The sequence below is a fragment of the Acipenser ruthenus genome, chromosome 22 (genome assembly GCF_902713425.1).
Source record: "Acipenser ruthenus chromosome 22, fAciRut3.2 maternal haplotype, whole genome shotgun sequence".
Lineage (NCBI taxonomy): Eukaryota > Metazoa > Chordata > Actinopteri > Acipenseriformes > Acipenseridae > Acipenser > Acipenser ruthenus.
Window position 1 is genome coordinate 10350523 of NC_081210.1, and position 18238 is coordinate 10368760.

The 18238-nt window shown below is 42.8% G+C and overlaps 1 protein-coding gene across 2 annotated transcripts in view; it reads left to right on the forward strand.

Annotated features, from left to right (window-relative positions):
* Positions 1-18238, forward strand: part of LOC117431622 (calpain-15-like) — a 56823-nt gene that overhangs the window by 27206 nt on the left and 11379 nt on the right. For both annotated transcript variants that reach the window (XM_034052743.3, XM_034052742.3), the window contains exons 2-7: positions 7383-9033; positions 10262-10470; positions 15407-15590; positions 16061-16284; positions 16880-17005; positions 17132-17284. In XM_034052743.3, the coding sequence (XP_033908634.2) occupies positions 7405-9033; positions 10262-10470; positions 15407-15590; positions 16061-16284; positions 16880-17005; positions 17132-17284 (2525 nt within the window). In that variant the 5' untranslated portion in view covers positions 7383-7404. The remainder of the gene's footprint in view (positions 1-7382; positions 9034-10261; positions 10471-15406; positions 15591-16060; positions 16285-16879; positions 17006-17131; positions 17285-18238) is intronic.

Sequence of the window (18238 nt, forward strand, 5' to 3'; positions counted from 1 at the left end):
AAAATACGAGTCAATGTTTTTTTTTTTATTCCTAAACAAAATGAATCGCTGTTTTTTATTTCTACATGAAATGAAAAAGAATGAAATCACATCTTATCACAAGGCGAGGCACCTGCGATGTTGACACGCCAACTTCCTTTGCAACAGCAGCTGAGAAACCACAGGAGACTGCAGCTCCTTCAAGAGTTCAGCGTGGTTTATGCAATTTACGCAAGTCACAGCATAATCATGTCCTCACTGCACTGTGCTACGCGACCTGTCTTGCTCTGAAAAGCGATCTCCGCTCATCATTTGAAAATACTTTGTGTTCCATATTTTCAGTTTTTATCTTTAAAAAAAAACTCTGGGAATTTTTCAGAGTTTATTTTACATACAGTCAGTACTCACATATCCGACCCTATAAAATGTTGACTTCAGTGGCGTTTAAACGAGTGTGATGCATATCTGATTATTTCATTTTGGCCTGTTCCAACCCTTGTCCGTTTTTCAGGGAACACAAAAAAGATACGTCACAAAATACATAACTGAAAGGACTGTGTTTTAAAATAAGTAGGCTTCCATGTAGATGTACTGTATTGGTTTTGCTGGTACAGTACTATATTTTCTACAGAAGAAGTATTTTAATTCAGAACGATATGATTCTGAAAATATCACTTGCCAAAAGAGACGACACGTAGAGTACAGTACTGTGAAATCCGGTACGTATTGTAGCAGTATGTAAAATTCCCAGTTAATGACCCAACAGCCAAATTAAATCAAAATGTTACCCATGCACATAACTGTGTACAACGTAAAATGTAATGAAATTTAGCAAAAAACTTGCAAATGAAGTCGTGGTATAGTAACGAGAGCTTTAGTAGGAAGTGAGTTTCAAAGAAAATGTGTTAATTAAATCAATCATTTAATGCTTTGAAATTGAGTCGATGAGGTCATTAATGAATGCATTTCTCGTTAAAAAGCTTAATTGTCGCAGGTCACGTACATCACTTCCTGTCTCAACGACTAAATAAGGGGAACTTGTTAAGCAAAATGCATGTTAACGAGATGAAGAAAAATGTATGGAAGCATAATTCGCTGTTATGGAAATTACTAGCGTACAGCAAGATGGCTCTCTCACCTGCGAGCAGCAGCCAAAGGCTATAAATAAATATGTCTGAAGTGTCATTTGTGTTTGTAGTTGTTAGTTATTATACATGTATACCATGTATGTAACACTTCATTATATATTTATTAAGCTTTTAAAATTATGATAGAACTCCCCAACCCAATACACAATTTGTTTATAGTTATTTGTTCGGTGAAATCCTCTAATCATGTATTTTCTCTGGTACTGTTTGCTCACCTCCGTGATAAATAAACTCAACATGAATAGAAGTAGCCACGGAATACTTACAGTATTATAAGAACTTGTTATAATATGTGCATACAGACGTGTGAAGGTGAGAGTGTACATACAGTGTGGGAAGGAGTCTGATAATATTACAAATATGTTAGGCAAAATCCACGTCAATGATCTCGATCACATTAGGTATTCCATTCATGCTCGTGGCGATATCTTTTGAAAACAAACCCCATATTGCACTTTTTAACTATTAGACAAAATGTTTACAGAATACTTAACATAACTGCTATTAGGACCATGCTGCATGTATACTGTATACTGTTGTTCTGTAACAAGGTGATTTCTGCGTGGGATTTGTTTAATAGTCCCTTCCCTGTCTTGAGTGCTGTATTAACAAACGCACTGTGTGTTTTAAAAGGAATTTGTTGATTGGTAACGAGACTACTTAAGCAACAAAATCTATATTAAAAAAACAAAAACAAAACACTACCCATATTAAAGGCTGTTTAAATTAAAATGTTGTTCAGGTTTTTTTTTTTTTTTTTTTTTTTTTTAAATAGCATTTAATACAGACAGGGGAACATTTTTCTTGTTACAGATTTTTTTTAATGTTATTTATTTTTTCTGCTTTAGCAATAAATACCACAGATGTAGGCTTACTTGTTTCTTCTTTTCTTACATATCCCATGATTGTAGCAGCTTTTTTAAAGTAACAAAAAGATACAATAATAACAACTATTCAGTTATATTGTATAGGAGACTGTGAGCGCTCTGAAGTGATGGCAGTGTGTACATTAGATAAGATTTACTGACAGTATTTTGTTAGCTGTTGATACTGGTCCAGGCCCTGGTACTCTCCCGCCTAGACTACTGCAACTCCCTCCTGGCTGGCCTCCCTGCGTCCGCCACCCGTCCGCTCCAGCTCATCCAGAACTCTGCTGCCCGCCTGGTGTTCTCTCTGCCTTGCTTCGCCCACGCTACTCCACTACTCCGCTCACTCCACTGGCTCCCGATCACCGCTCGCATCCAGTTTAAGACTCTTGTACTAGCCTACAGATGCCTTGACCAGACTGCACCCAGCTACCTCCAGACCCTCATCTCTCCCTACACCCCCACTTGACCTCTCTGCTCCGCCTGCACTAGAAGACTGGCCTTACCTCCGCTACGCTCCCCTGCCTCCAGAGCCCGCTCCTTCTCCACCCTTGCTCCGCAGTGGTGGAATGACCTTCCTACAGATGTCAGGACTGCCCAGTCCCTGACCACATTCCGGCGCCTCCTGTAGAACTCCTCTGTTTGTATCCTGGGACACTATCACCCTTCATTTAAATGTGCTTTATTTTGCTCTTATCTGCCCCCTATTTTACTGCATTTAATCCTGTACTTCAGAATACTGTAATCTGCCAAGTGTTTAACCTGTAGTATTTTGTATTTAATCATATCCTGATGTAACTATCACTATTTAATCATATCCTGATGTAACTATCACTATTATCTGCTGTATTATTGAATTGTGGTTTGTCACACTTGTACTTTGCTTGAACAAAAGTTATTGTATTTCTTGCTCTTATTGTATTACTTGTACTGTAACACTTGAAATGTATTTGCTTACGATTGTAAGTCGCCCTGGATAAGGGCGTCTGTTAAGAAATAAATAATAATAATAATAATAATACTTTAGTTGGGACAGTGTTTAAAATGCATCCCAGTAGCCATCACTCATAGGCAATATTCCCTGGCCTTTGCCTCCAGCAATGTTCTGCAGATAGCAGTGCAGCTTTTGCATGCTGGAATTCATTGACAGTCTGGAGAATTGCCTCCTTGTGGGAGTGTGTGTCACTGTGCTGGTTATCTTCTGCCAGCCTCCTCCCAATCCTACAACACTAATCCAGGTAATTTTCTCCCTACAGTGAGGGCTAATTGTGTTCCGTTCTGTCAGGCTAATCTTAGGTAATTCACGCTCCATATTTAAAACTTTATTACATTGTGAACTCCTTGAGGGGAGAGGAATACCCTTTTACTACAGAGACTATTTAATGATCAGATTATTTTTGGAAGCACATTTCGAAAGCAGGAACAGGAGTTCACTGCAGGAGAGAAGCTCCTAACAATGTTTTTAGGGAGAATTACTGTGTCCAGAAAATAGGGTTGTTGTATCCAAACTTGTTATTAAAAGCCCCTGAAGATGTTGTAAATTCAATAGAGTTCTATGTACTGTAGTAGTTCAGTAAATATATGATAATTATGGGTGTATTTCTTTAATGGTAAAAATGGCTTTTTTCACAACATTTCACCGTCTGAAAATAGGTATTTCACTATTTAAACATATTTATTTAAAGCAAAAAAATAGCATTGCCATTTTCTGTTAAGTGTTATACAACAAATGTTTCTAAATATTTAAATGCTTACCTGAAAAACAGTAAATACTAAATTGTGGAATATATTTAGTTTTTTTTTTATGTCCACCTTTTAAAGACATTCTATTTTCACCATCTGTGAATTATCAAACAAAATAAAAACTAGACAAAGCAATCTTTAGTAGAAATATTTTTCGATCTTTGATGCAGCCAGTGTCTTTTTCGTTGAAGACGTTTTAAAGAAATCGTACAGTTCTGTGCAGTGTGTTAAATCATTTACCGGAAGCAAACCAAACCAGCTGCCAGGTTCCTAAATGCAGTGTAACAGGTAGTGCATCAATCAGGCAAATGTTTGCTCTCTTTATTTTTAAGTGATAATTGTATATTTACACTATTTCAGAAATTGGAATTTTGAAATGACAATGCAAGGGTAGAACAAGACAAGCAGTCGTGCTTCTGTTTAGTGTTCCAAACAGCTGTGCCGTTATCAAATAAAAACAGTAGCTCTCAAAACCATGTTGGGGCAGGAATAAAATGATGTGAAAAGTTTGAATAAGGTTTTACTGGAAAACTACAACAGGGGCTGCCTTGACTCAAATCACTGAGCAAGTACCCACTGATCACTTTTATGAAGGTGGGTGGGGGTGGGAGCAGAATGCTGGTGGCTTGTCATGAGAACCTGTAAAAAAAGGTTTTCTTGCCAGAGAAAGAGCCATTGTGCAGACACTTAACACTGGGGCTTCCCAAAGGCAATATTTACATTGTTTCTAAAAGTGTGGAGTAGTGGTTAGGGCTCTGGACTCTTGACTGGAGGGTCGTGGGTTCAATCCCTGGTTGGGGACACTGCTGCTGTACCCTTGAGCAAGGTACTTTACCTAGATTGCTCCAGTAAAAACCCAACTGTATAAATGGGTAATTGTATGTAAAAATAATGTGTAAAAAATAATGTAATTGTATGTAAAAATAATGTGATATCTTGTAACAATTGTAAGTCGCCCTGGATAAGGGCGTCTGCTAAGAAATAAATAATAATAATAATAATAATAATAATAATAAAACTTACAGACTTACTTGTTTGCTAGTTTCACAATCAGTATAGGTGTGTATGGTCTTTTATACTAAACAACAGGCAGGTAATATCACAGTTATCTTAACGAGTGCATTCTTGTTGTTTAGCATCACTTTGTACATTAATATATAATATATTAATCATGTAAGATAATCGTGATTCTTATGCTAGCTGTCATTACTAGCTGGTATTCTAGATGGTTTGCTGAAACTCACTGAGAATCTGTGCTGATCTCACACTGTGATTCAGCTTCTGATCTTGGATTTCATCACAGGGGCATTGGGAACTGCTCTGGGTTACTCAAGCTTCGATTTGCTGTGAGGCAGGTATTGATTTTCTATATACATAAAAAAACAAAGCAGTCCCAGGCTTCACTGGTCTTTCAGAATGACTTCTTTTCATTTTGTCTCTGAAGTAAATGGAAATGTAGAGGGAGTTGATCTGGTAGCACAGTGTAAATCATTTCAAAAGTGCTTTGGTTTTTACTTGCACACAGTTTTACATTGTGTAGCCCCGTAGATGCAGAATCTATGTTTTTAAAACCATGTGAAAAGTTATTTCTCGTACTGCCCAATAGTTCTAATGTGTTTCATCGTGGGAACTGCTCAAATCAGACAACAGCACAGATGGAAATCACTGTGTGTTCTGTACCTCTATTGCAACACAGTACAGTAAACTGCAGTCCATGAATACAGCATAGCCTGTGGTGTTTCATACATGCTGGTTCCGAGAATGTTAACCAGGTAAAACCTAAACTCAGAAACCCATACTGTACTGTATCTAATTAATAATGTTTGGAGCCACTCCCTTCCTCCTCTCATACTGTCATACTGGTTTTTCTGTTCGAACGGTTGCCTCAATCCGAGCCAGCCTGCCCCTATCGCTGCCACATCCCAGCAGCCCCTCTGAGTCACCAGTGAACTGAGCCGTCTTGCCAGCCATGAATTATTAACCCTTTGCAGTCCATTTATTTAGCGCGCGTCAGGTCCAATTTATTGTGACACGCACTGTTTATATTACACACGCTGTTTAAAAGTAATTTTATTCATAGTAAAACAGTTTAACAATTTTGAAAGCTTGAATCAGATCGCTGCGTAGTCTTCTTTGTTCAAGACTGAACAGATTCAGTTATTTTAGCCTGTCTGCATATGACATGCCTTTTTAAACCTGGAAAAATTCTGGTCTCTCTTCTTTGCACTCTTTCTAGAGCAGCAATATCCTTTTTGTAGTGAGGTGATCAGAACTGAACACAATATTCTAAAATTGTCTAGACGAGCCTTGGCCTCTTCTCTGGTCTTGTCGTTTGTACATTTTTCATGTTTTTATTAGGGCTGTCAAGCGATTTAAATTAGTATATCCGTCTAATTTAATGTGTTTTATTACTGATGCTGTTATTATTATTATCCTTAACTGTAAATACAATTGTTTGAAATGCATTTATTTATGTATTTATTTAACCAGGAAATGTACCCATTGAGACCGTCGCCAAAATTTACAAGGGGCAATAATTCAGAAATTACAAATACAACCAACACAATAAAACATGCAATTCAAGCTTGATTAGCAGCATACAGAGATCAGAAAACACAATAAATAGGAGATCTGTTTTTAAATGTGATTGTGGACTGAAATAAAAAAAAAAAGTTTTAAATCAAATTATTAATATGTAGCTACAGTAAGTACTTCTAGGAAATGAACTGTTCATTGTGAAGAGAACATAAAAAAAAAACCTTGTCATCATATCCCAAAACTGTAAACTAACAAGAAAAATTGCTAGGCTTTACATACTACGCTCAGCAGCAACGCAACCTCTTTAAAAAAAAAAAAAGAGGCTGCATTTTTTCATACTTAGCTTGATTGGTGGGCTTGTATTGTTGTTTTCTGTAGCAGAAGAGCTGCTAGTGTATTTTGAGAAGCAAAGGCGTGTTCAGCACGAAGCAGACTAGATGTACTCGTGTGTGATACTGTCAGCATTATTATTGTTATTATTATTATTATTATTTATTTCTTAGCAGACGCCCTTATCCAGGGCGACTTACAATCGTAAGCAAATACATTTCAAGTGTTACAATACAAGTAATACAATAAGAGCAAGAGCATGATTTTCAAAAGGGGCAAAATAAGAACTAGGTCGCAAAATTATTTTGAAAGCCTCATTAATGTAACCACATCACTTGATTTATATTGTTAAAGCGTCAACAAGTGAATACACGACTCATTTCATCGAAACCTTTTGAAAGCCAGATACTTAGTGATCTAAATCAGCTTTTAGAAATCACTTTGCGACTTAGTTCTTATTTCGCCCCTTTTGAAAATCATGCTGTAAGTGTGATACTGGAACTCACTTTAACAGTAGACAAGTAAGTGTTTTTCTGTCCAATGAGCCGTAAAAACGTTTAAAAAAAAATGTTGCCACGGCTGGGATTGAAGTACGGTGTGCGGAAAGGCGCAAAACACAACAGTGCGATTAACGCATTAAAATAATTAACGTGTTAATTGCAGGTTAACTGCAATTAATTGATAGCCCTAGTTTTTATATAACATTAAAGTGTTTGTCTGCTTGGCTGATATCTGTAGATCCTGCAACACTGACGTCCCTTCTCTGTCTCTCCTGTAGTCACTCTCACTCTCCTGGTTCCATGGCTGCAGCGGTGGAGAGCATTGAGTGGTCCTGTGGCCGGTGCACCTTCCTGAACGCTGGTGGAGCCCCCCGCTGCTCCATCTGTGAGGCACCCCGTCAGAAACCCGACCTCAACCAGATCCTGCGTCTCAGCAGCACGGAGGAGCAGCGCTGGGCCTGCCCCCGTTGCACCCTCAACATCCCCCATGGGTCCGGCACCTGCACTGTCTGTAGCTTCGGACCTGGAGCCAGTCCGGGCCCCTCCCCAGGCACTCCCAATGGGATTCTCCCCCCACAAAACACGCCTACCTCCTCCACTTCTTCCAACTCCACCACTGTCCTATTGGAGCCCCGAGGGCAGGTACCTCCCAAAGAGGAGCTCCGGAAATCGGTGAGCAACGAAGAGGCAACTCCTGGAGACCTGCTGCTTCTCTCGGGCTGGGCTTGCCCACGCTGCACCCTGCACAACACGCCTGTCGCCCTCTCCTGCTCTGCCTGTGGCGGGCCTCGCAAGCTCTCCCTCCCCAAAATCCCTCCTGAGGCTCTGGTAGTGCCGGAAGTTTTGACGCCTATGGCCGGATTCCCCACGGCTACCAACAGTGGAGGCCCACTCCTTATCGACCTGACCGATATCGATTCCCCTCCTGCGACAGTGCCTCCGGATCCCCCTGAAACTCCACTCTCTGGTTCCTCTACTTCATCGACCTTCACCCCCCTCTCCTCCCTCCTGCAGAACAACCCGGTCCCTCGAAGCCGCAGAGAGGTGCCTCCTCAAGCTCCACATCCGGGACGGTCCCCTAATCCAGCCCCCAGCCCCACCCCTTCCACAACTGCCTCGACCACCTCCCAGCGGCCTCCCAAACCTCCACCCACCAGCTCTAAGCCCGCTCAGCCCCAGCAGCCTCCCCCCCAGCAAGGGGAAGCCTTCCCGGGCAAGCGGCTGAGCGTCTTCGATGAGGAGGACATGCAGGTGTGTCCTTCCCTGATTCCTCCCCCCTCTTCTGGCTCCTCTGCCTCCCTCTCCTCCCTCTCATCTTCCTCCACCTGGAAGTGCAGCTCCTGCTCCTTCAATAACTCCTCCAACGGCTCCAAGTGCGAAGCCTGCCGTTCCTCCCGGGGAGCCAGCGATTTGATCGACCTGACGGGGGAGTCTGTGCGATTCACCCCCGCCAGCCCATCGAGCCTGGACTTCAGCACCTGGTCCTGCCCCAAGTGTACCCTTCACAACTCCACAGAGGCCCCCAAGTGCAGCGCCTGCGGGTCATCCAAACTGCATGGCTTCCAGGACTACCAGCAGCGTTGCCCCCAATGTGGCTCAACGGGCCCCATCTGCAGCTCCTGCCCTGGGACCAGCCATGGCAAAGCAGGGCCCCGCAAACCTGCTCGGCTCTTCCCCTCCTCCTCGTCCTCGACCTCCCTGAATGCCCAGGAGAAGGCTGATCAGTGGGCCTGCCCAGCCTGCACCCTCCTCAACGACTTGAAATCCAAGCACTGCGCCGCCTGCCACACTGCTCAGCAGTACTTCACCCTGCGTAAGGGTGCCAAGCCCCTGAAGAGACGGGAGAGCATGCACGTGGAGGCGAGACGGCAGAACGACGAGGGAGAGGCCAAGGAGCTCTTGGAGAACATTGTTGGATTCTGCAGGGAGGTAGGTGTGGTTGTAACAGCCCATTAAAACCTGTGTTAGAGAGGTATACTGTGTTCAAATGAAAATACATATTTGCTATACCTTGTGTTTCTTTCAAAACTGCAGATTTGAGATGTATGTAGCCAATGGCAGTGCTAAACAGGTTAATGGAATTATTTAGCTACAAGCACTTTAAGAAAGGTGATGTCTAGTGTGTGGAGAGCCCCACTGTGGCCGTGGAGAGTGGAGTGACAGGTTGATGTAATGTCTTGTCAGACGCGAGTGAGGAGTCCCTTTGTCATTCTGCTCTAATCCAGCTGCATCCACACAAACTCCCAGAGTTGTGGATGAGAATGAGGCATGGCTATTCATCAGGAAGGCTGCTTTTCAGGATGCTTTGCTGTGCTGCCATGAAGAAAACTATTTCTAACTGAAATTAAGTATGCATCTATCAAGATACATATAGACACACATTTGTTCGGTTTATAATAGCACTAATACCCTCTGTAGTGGTCATTGACTATAGATAAGTGCCCTTACCTTCAACGATCTTTAAAATAAAAATGAAATAGAAACAATAATTGCATGGAATGGGAATAAGGTATGGTGCTTGTTATATTGCTTTAATTTAGAAACAAAAGTAGTTTTTATTATGTTTCATTTGTTATTATATAAAAACAAACAAACAGAAACATGGACAAATGACAATAAAGTTAAATCAGGTATTCCTGAAACAAAAATAGTATCTCAGTAATCTCAAACTTGTACTGAAATTGAACAATTCTGTAAAATAGAACAGAAATACGACTTGAACTCACAGTGCATTGTAATGTTGGGCTGGTGAAGACTGATTGAGGGATTTCTTGTCGGTCTGTGAGACAGCAGCAGTGTGTGTGCGAGTGTGTCTGTCAACTCAGCTGGAATTTCTCCTTTCTCTGGAGCAGCTGCTTCCCTGATGGCAGCTGAAACGACAATAACCACTTGACTGTAACCTTGACTTGATTGCTTTCTGAAGGGGCGTTTATGTGCCTCTGCCATTCAGCTGCATCCACCAGAGCATTCTTTTCAACAGCACTAATCTTGTTTGGGAGCAAAATAAATTCTACGTACCGTGGCAACATAACAATTATTGTACAACTTTAGAGTGTTCTTTTAAAGCTTTCAAATTCCAATTGTCAATAAAAAAATGTTAAAATGTTTGACGCTTTTCAGTGCAGTGTTCTTATTGGCTCTTGTCGCCTGTTCCCAGAATGCTGTGAACTTCGTTGATGACAGTTTCCCCCCTGGCCCGCGCTCAGTGGGGTTTCCCGAGGGAGACAGTGTGCAGCAGCGCGTCAAGAAGTGGCTCCGCCCCCATGAGATCAACTGCAGTAACCTCAAGGGCCGTGGGTTCAAGTGGTCAGTGTTCTGCACGCCCCGCCCCTCTGACATCATGCAGGGGCTTCTGGGAAACTGCTGGTGAGTTATGCAAATGTTTATTTTTTTTACTCACAGTTCAGTTGTCTAGTCCTCTAGCCCACCATCTCCTTTGCTTAATATACTTTACCAGAAGTTGAAAGGTCACATTATCACATGATTTCTCAGGTCCAGGAAGCAAAAAAATATAGCAGTATTACACAGGCAAAACAGTTAGTTAATTAAAAAAAAAAAACACGTAAAAAATATAAGAACAAGTCCATTTAAAATGATGCCAAACAAACATGTCAGGTAGGTGTAAAAAATATATATTTCGTTGCTTTATGCCCTTTTTAAAGGCAAGGAAACCCCAAAATGCAAGTGAAATACATTGTATTTTTTATGAATTATAAAAAGCAATACAATGACAATGTTAAAGAACAAGTAGCTTCAATGGCATGCTTTACTTCCCCATATCTTTAAGATACGTGCCGTCATTCCCACTGGTTCTGAGTGTTTCATTGATTCATATGACAGTGCTTTGAACTGTTTTGAAAAGTTCCTGGAACTTCTAATTTGTCTTGCAGTCCCAGGTATTGGATTAACATGGTTACCATTAACAGATTGTGTCAGTTATCTGACTGAACAAGCACAGTACAGACTGGACAGTAGGGGTGTGCAGAAACATGTACTCATACGCGCAATTGCCTTTTAAGAAGTATTTATTGGCAGATATTCAATAAACCCATACATTAATGTGTTGATAATCTGTCTTTCCCTTTACAATTGAGTGCCAATCAATGGCAATTAACTTATGCATTTTAAAATCCAATTGGAATAATAATTTCCTCTTATTTATTTAATATCTGCCAACTTGTTAAAGGCTATTACGAGTACAAGTATCAGCACACTCCTACTAGACAGATTGTATAAACATAGTGTTATAATAGCACTAATTACATTGATGCATCTAAGCATGACTGGAATAAACCTGCAGAGGCTTCTCTTCAGAATACAAAGCAGGTTCAGATGGGAGTCAAACTAAAGGGACACGACTGGTCGCCGTGGAAATGAACTCAACTCTGAGAAAGTGCAAGAGAAATAAAGAGCCCTGGCAACTTTCGTGAGTTGCTAGGCTTTTCGAAACCGCTCACAGCAAGAGCAGCTGCTGGGCTCAGCAGAACTGCGCAGGACCAAGATACTCGCTTCGGTTGTGATTGCTTGCAATCCTACCACAGTTGTTTTGGTGACAGCATTTAGCATCACCATTGCGAATGCTGTTAGTACTTGCTAATAAGCAGGCTTCTCTCAGTCTCGTTTGTGGTAATGACTGGGTGGTTATGACATTACAGGTGGGCATCCCTGCTCCATGCCACCCGGTTGACCGGTACCGTACTGGTACCGATCCGGTTCCAAACCAGTCCCGCTCAGGACTTGACCCGCCAGTCAATATCTGTAAGCATTTTGAGGCAGCACCTGTACAACTATCTGTACACTGCATTTCTTGCTCCTTGCATTATGCCTGGGTTTTATTCCTGTGAGACATGCAAGGCCAGTCTGCCTATTGAGGACAAGCATGTCAGATGCTCTTCCTGCCTGGGGCCAGAGAACACCAACGAGGCACTGGCTTAATCGCAGCATTTGCTGCAGTCCCTTTCTGGGAACCACAGGCCCTCACCACAACAGCTGGATGAGGTGCGTCTGGTGCAAAATTGATTCAGTGTCACCAGGCGCTCACTTCCTGGCAGGACAATTTTTGAAAGGTACTCGGCGGCTTCGGTTGACTATGAAGTACATTGTTCCTCGCTGGAGGCTAAACGTTGTGCGTAATGTACTCGTGAAGCCTCCATTTGAGCGTCTGCATTCAGCTGAGCTGAAATTTTTATTGCTCAAAGCGTCTTTCTTGCTCGATATCACCTCCGCAAAGCGGGTGAGGTGAGATGCAGGCATTCTCAATAGCGAAAGCCTGCTTTCATTTTTACAAAGGCCAGGACAAATGTCACGCTCCGTACCAATCCTGCCTTTCTGCCGAAGACTCAGCGTTTCATGTCAACCGGTCTGTGGAGGCTTTCCGTCCACCTCCTTTCCAGTCTGACAGAGAGCGGCGGCTCTATTTATTCCATACACTCCATACACTCCATACACTCCATACACTCCATACACTTTGCTCAGTGCGGGTCCTGGAGCACTATGTTGACAGAACGAAAAGTTGGAGAAAGTCCAAACTATTTTTTGTCTGCTATGGGGCGAAGTATTATTGTCAAAACCTGTCTAAGCAGCGACTGTCCAAGTGGATAGCAGACACAGTCAAGATGGCCTATGAGCTGCCAACTGTGTTAAGGTTGGCTTCCTAGTCCACCCTTACAGGCATAAAGGTGAGTTTCTCCCTCAATTTCTCCACCCTAGCTACTTGGGTTACTGGGGTTCTGTATGGTAAAGCACAGGGCAGCCTCTTTGCTTAGCCTTGTAGCATTCCAGTCATTCTGCAATCTTGCCCTTGCGACGGCTTTGGCACACTTACCCTTATGGTAATGGTTAGATTTCATATTTGAAAGGGAATGTTAGGTTATTATCATAACCCTGGTTCCCTGATGTAGAAATGTAACCATTAACTAAATTGAGACTTGCTGCCTGCTAGGTTTGGTTGAGAGGAAAGACAGTGAGTGATTGGCTCCATCAGCAGGTGGGTGGGTCTCGAATGAGTGTCTGTCAACATAAAAACATCCGGTGGGGATCGTTCTGGGCGACTGCACTGCCATGCTACACAGAGGGGCTCTGCGTATACTCAGGAGGAGAGCGTCTGCTCTGCAGGAACTACAGCTACACAACCCTTAAACTGCAACACGGTACCCAACCAAGGCCGTATGAAGAAGCAGGGGTCGCCGTAAGAATACCGGCTCATAAGCACGTTAGTTTAGGGGATAGTGGTCCCAAGTAATGTATAGCGAGGGTTACGTAGTGTAGCAGGTTCCTGGAGCGGGACGCCTCGTTCAGTAAGGTTAGCGCTCACCCTGTGTTGCACCTTTTATTTGTAGTTTTTGTTCTGTGTTTTATTTAACCTTTTGTACAATCTCCTGTATGTGTCCTCTGTCCATCGCTGGTAACGTCACATGACCCATTTGTTTACTTTCTGTTTTGTGTTTAATAAATCCTGCACGCCTGTGCCGGCATTTCAACTCCAACTCCCATGTCTGTCTTGCATATCAGCGGTTACCCCCATACGTGACACGAGTACCCTGTCACAAGGAGGTAAATACCCATTCAGTAATGGATACATTTCTATTTCAAGAAACCAGGGTTATGACAATAACCCAACGTTATCCATCTGCATTCATTAAAAGTCAGATCTGTTTTTCCCATTAGGGCTTCTAAATGTACTTTAGCCTTTCTTTTGATGCAATATTTATTAAAGCTGCCAGCAAAAAGGAAATGTAGTCGTAATGCACCCTGCTAAGAGATTTGTTTTTTAAATAAAGTGAATTGAGTGCATCTCTCGCAACACAGCTGGCCTCGCTCGGTGGGGGTGGGGGATTAAATTATACAGGATTCAGGATTTTTTTCTTGTCATATGCCCAGATTATGACCAAAATCAAATGTATTGCTCCGGACTAAACATTTACAGTGAAGGTAACCGTTTACATTGGAATACAACTTCATTTACTGCTCCTGCTGCGACTGACGTCAAATCTTTATAAAGAATCGCAGTTTCAGAGGGGACAAAAATTACAGCTGGTCATTTTTCAAACCACTATTTTGCTTTATGAAGTGGTTGAAAAGGATTAGCTAAGGTTAACTTTGTCAGTCTTATTCTATGTACTACAGACTCAGGGAATCTCATTGTTCAGCCAGTCAGTGTATAAAATGAATGTTTTCAACTTGGCCCTCCCTTATAAAAACATAGCAGTGTGTAATAATGTAGTGAACGTTTAGGTAAGCATTGTAAAGCACAAAGAGGTATGGGAAAGCATATTAAAAAACAGCATGCCACAGTAAATGCATAGTATAACCACGAGAAAAGCATGGGAAAGCTGCACATTACCGTAGTGAACTTTTACAAGGGTTATGAGTAGAGCATATTGCAAATCTGTATTCCACAGATTTGCTATATTCTGCAGCTACATCGTCATCACAATTCTAATTATGATAATATATAACTTAGTTGTTTGGTTCTAGTCTTGTTAAATTAATAGATGTTTTGTCGCCTTCCAAAAGTTAATGAAAGACTGTAGTTATGTGGCCCAATAAGAAGCCTCATGTGATGTGATGATGTTTTTGCTTAACTGTTTCTAGAGGTTTTACTGACAAAACGCTTGATACAGTAAATTGGAAGTACTTCACCCATAAATCATTTGATATGATTATGCTTACTTGATTTACATTTTTATAAGCCATTATTAATACAAATAGTAAACACATAAGATGCTTAGCAGAACACTTGGCATATATCTACTTAAAATGTCCACAGTTTTTTGGCATATTTTCCAGCAGATTCGGACTGAGATAAAATACTTCTTAAAACAGAATGGCACACTGCACCTTTTCAGATGTAAAACAAGCCGCCTTACAATAATGTCAATATAATAAACAACAGGAAATATGAGAGAATATGTATGCCTCTGCACTCCCTGTGTGAGTCCTGTGTACTCCCTGTATGGTGCTCTGTGTGAGTCCTGTGTACTCCCTGTGTGGTGCTCTCTGTGAGTCCTGTGTACTTTCTGTGTGGTGCTCTGTGTGAGTCCTGTGTACTTGCTGTGTGGTGCTCTGTGTGAGTCCTGTGTACTTGCTGTGTGGTGCTCTGTGTGAGTCTTGTGTACTTGCTGTGTGGTGCTCTGTGTGAGTCCTGTGTACTCCATGTGTGGTGCTCTGTGTGAGTCCTGTGTACTCCATGTGTGGTGCTCTGTGTGAGTCCTGTGTACTCTCTGTGTGGTGCTCTGTGTGAGCCCTGTGTACTCGCTGTGTGGTGCTCTGTGTGAGCCCTGTGTCTTGCCTGGTTTCACAGGTTCCTCAGTGCGCTGGCTGTGCTGGCAGAGAGACCCGAGCTGGTGGAGAGGGTGATGATCACGCGCGTGATCTGCTCCGAGGGGGCGTACCAGGTGAGGCTGTGCAAGGACGGCACCTGGATCACTGTACTGGTGGACGACATGCTGCCCTGCGATGAGTACGGGTACCTCCTCTTTTCCCAGGTGAGTGAGAGACAGGGCTTCAGGATCTTTCAATGGATACCCCAAATTGTACTCTTTTGATAATGTACATTTGACATCTATTACCCATTAACCTCAATCAGACCCATTGTTTACTAAATATCACTGAATAGATCTTACTGTTTTACTAATATAAAGACACTGGTTGATATAGCCTACGTAGCATGTGTCTGTGGCAGGCATCTAGAACGGAAGAACAGCTTATGAACTCCTAGTCAAAGCACATTAACACAGACTTATCAAAGAATGAAAAATACACAGTATTCGAGTCATTGCAATAAGCTACTTGGAATGATTTCAAACATAATGAAAATTGTTTGTATATCAACAACCTTCAGGACCCTTTACAGTGGAGAAGGGTGGCTTGGGATAAAAGGAAGGTGTGATGAGACCGGAGGCAGGGTTCAGAGCTGAACTCCTCGTTCATTGTTTGGGGCTGGTGTTGTTTTTAGGCCCAGAGGAAGCAGTTGTGGGTGGCTCTCATCGAGAAGGCTCTGGCCAAGCTCCACGGCTCCTACTTCGCACTGCAGGCGGGCCGGGCCATCGAGGGTCTGGCCACTCTGACCGGAGCGCCCTGTGACAGCCTCATGCTACAGGTCAGCTCCACAAACCCACGAGAGGAGCCCATCGACACAGATCTCATCTGGGCAAAGATGCTGAGCTCCAAGGAGGCAGGGTGAGTCTGGGAGAGAGAGGGGGCAAACCCACTATCAACACACTTCAAACTGCTTCTCTATCTCACAGGAGACTTGGGGCCCTGGATGAAGAAATACAACCCTTTGTTGGCCCTTGTTATAGACAACATGCACTATCATTACTAAACAAGCAGTGCCCTAGAGATATTAGCTATGAATCTGATCCACATTTACACTTTCTGCATTTTTAAAGCTGCTTTTATAACTGGGATCCAAAAAATAAAAACCCTTATGAGTTTAGCTTGCCTTCATGACATTTAGTTTTTTGAATGTTTATTTATTATCCCAAACACAAAGCAGGTGGTCTCACCTCAGTGTGTAAAGCAGTGGCAAGCTGGATTTGCATTATTCCTTATAATATTAAAAAGGAACATGTACAACAAAAAATCCACTTATAAATACAATCACATAAACAGGGGGAAACAGAAGATGGTGATGCCCTTTAGAACCAGGCATTGGTGGTTTTGCCAGGTCGGTATTTCCTTGGTTAAGCCTGGAGTGTGGTCTGTAGTCGTGTCTCATGCTGTGCTCTCTCTGCCCCCCCCCCCCCCCCCCCCCATCTCCCACCCTGTACAGTTTCCTGATGGGTGCCTCGTGTGGAGGAGGCAATATGAAAGTGGATGACAATGTGTACGAGAGCCTGGGGCTTCGGCCTCGCCATGCCTACTCTATACTGGACGTGAGGGACGTGCAGGGCTACAGGTAAGGGGAGCAGCACCTACGTAGGCAAGCAAACTGCGAATGTTCTTTAACCGTAAAGCAGCAAGCCTATGTATATTGTATAAACAGTGAAGGAGTGACTGTGGTTTCTCTGCCCACCCATCCCAGGCTCCTGAGGTTGCGGAACCCCTGGGGGCGTTTCTCATGGAACGGGAGCTGGTCTGACGAGTGGCCTGATTGGCCGCAGCACCTCCGCCACGAGCTCATGGCCCACGGGAGCAGTGAGGGAGTCTTCTGGATGGAGTATGGAGACTTCATCAAGTAAGTGGAGCCGGACCATCTCATCAACACTGTTGGCCAGACCAGTTCCCTTTCAAGTGCGAAATGTAACCATTACCGTATGGGTGTTTACATCCAAAAGACCCGAAACCTGAATAAGATATATCAAAGCTGCTCGCAGAGCCTGTGACACAGTCATGACCTGCCCCTGAGGGCACAAAAGTACTGCGTCACAGACCTCAACGCCATTTTTCCTTTCAAGAACTGACCTGACCGGAGAGCTGGTTCAGATAAGTTCCTGTTACTTTTTCTGCTATATATTTTGCATTTGTTGTGTTTTTACACAAATTATATGTGATATTAAAAATAATCACTGTATTAGTTTTATTAATTACGCGTATTTGTGCACTACAGCCTGTTGTTTGTTACATCCCACTGCGGCCTTGTGCCCCGCGTGAAGCCAGCAGCTCGAGTAGCTCCTTCCCAGGGATCAAGTAATGTAAGTCGGCTGACTTTCTGATCTCCCTTTAGGCTGCAATAGCTCTGGCTGGAGTTATTTATTTCTCGTTTTGGCTTTGGCTAAAATTATGAGACATTTCATATTATTTATGTAATTGTTAAATTACTATATTTTGTTGAGAAAAGTGTTTTTCTCATTGTGTTTTTCTGTTTGTACAGAGACTAAGCGCAGGCCTGTCTGCAGCGTGGTGCTGCGGCACACGTGTAGTGAGAGCAGCTGCTGGGCTAATAGCAGCACTGCGCAGGACTCAAGATACGCGCTTCGGTAGTGATTGCATGCAATCTCTTGAACAGTATCTTGATGCCGTTTTGGTGACAGCTTTAGCATCACCATTACAAAGGTTGTTAGTTCATCCTAACAAGCAGGCTTCCCTCTGTCTTGTGTGAGTACTTACTGAGTGGGTTTGCCAGTGACTTGTACAGGTGGGCATCCCTGTACATTGCTACCTGTGGTAACTGCGAACCAGTGGACTGTAC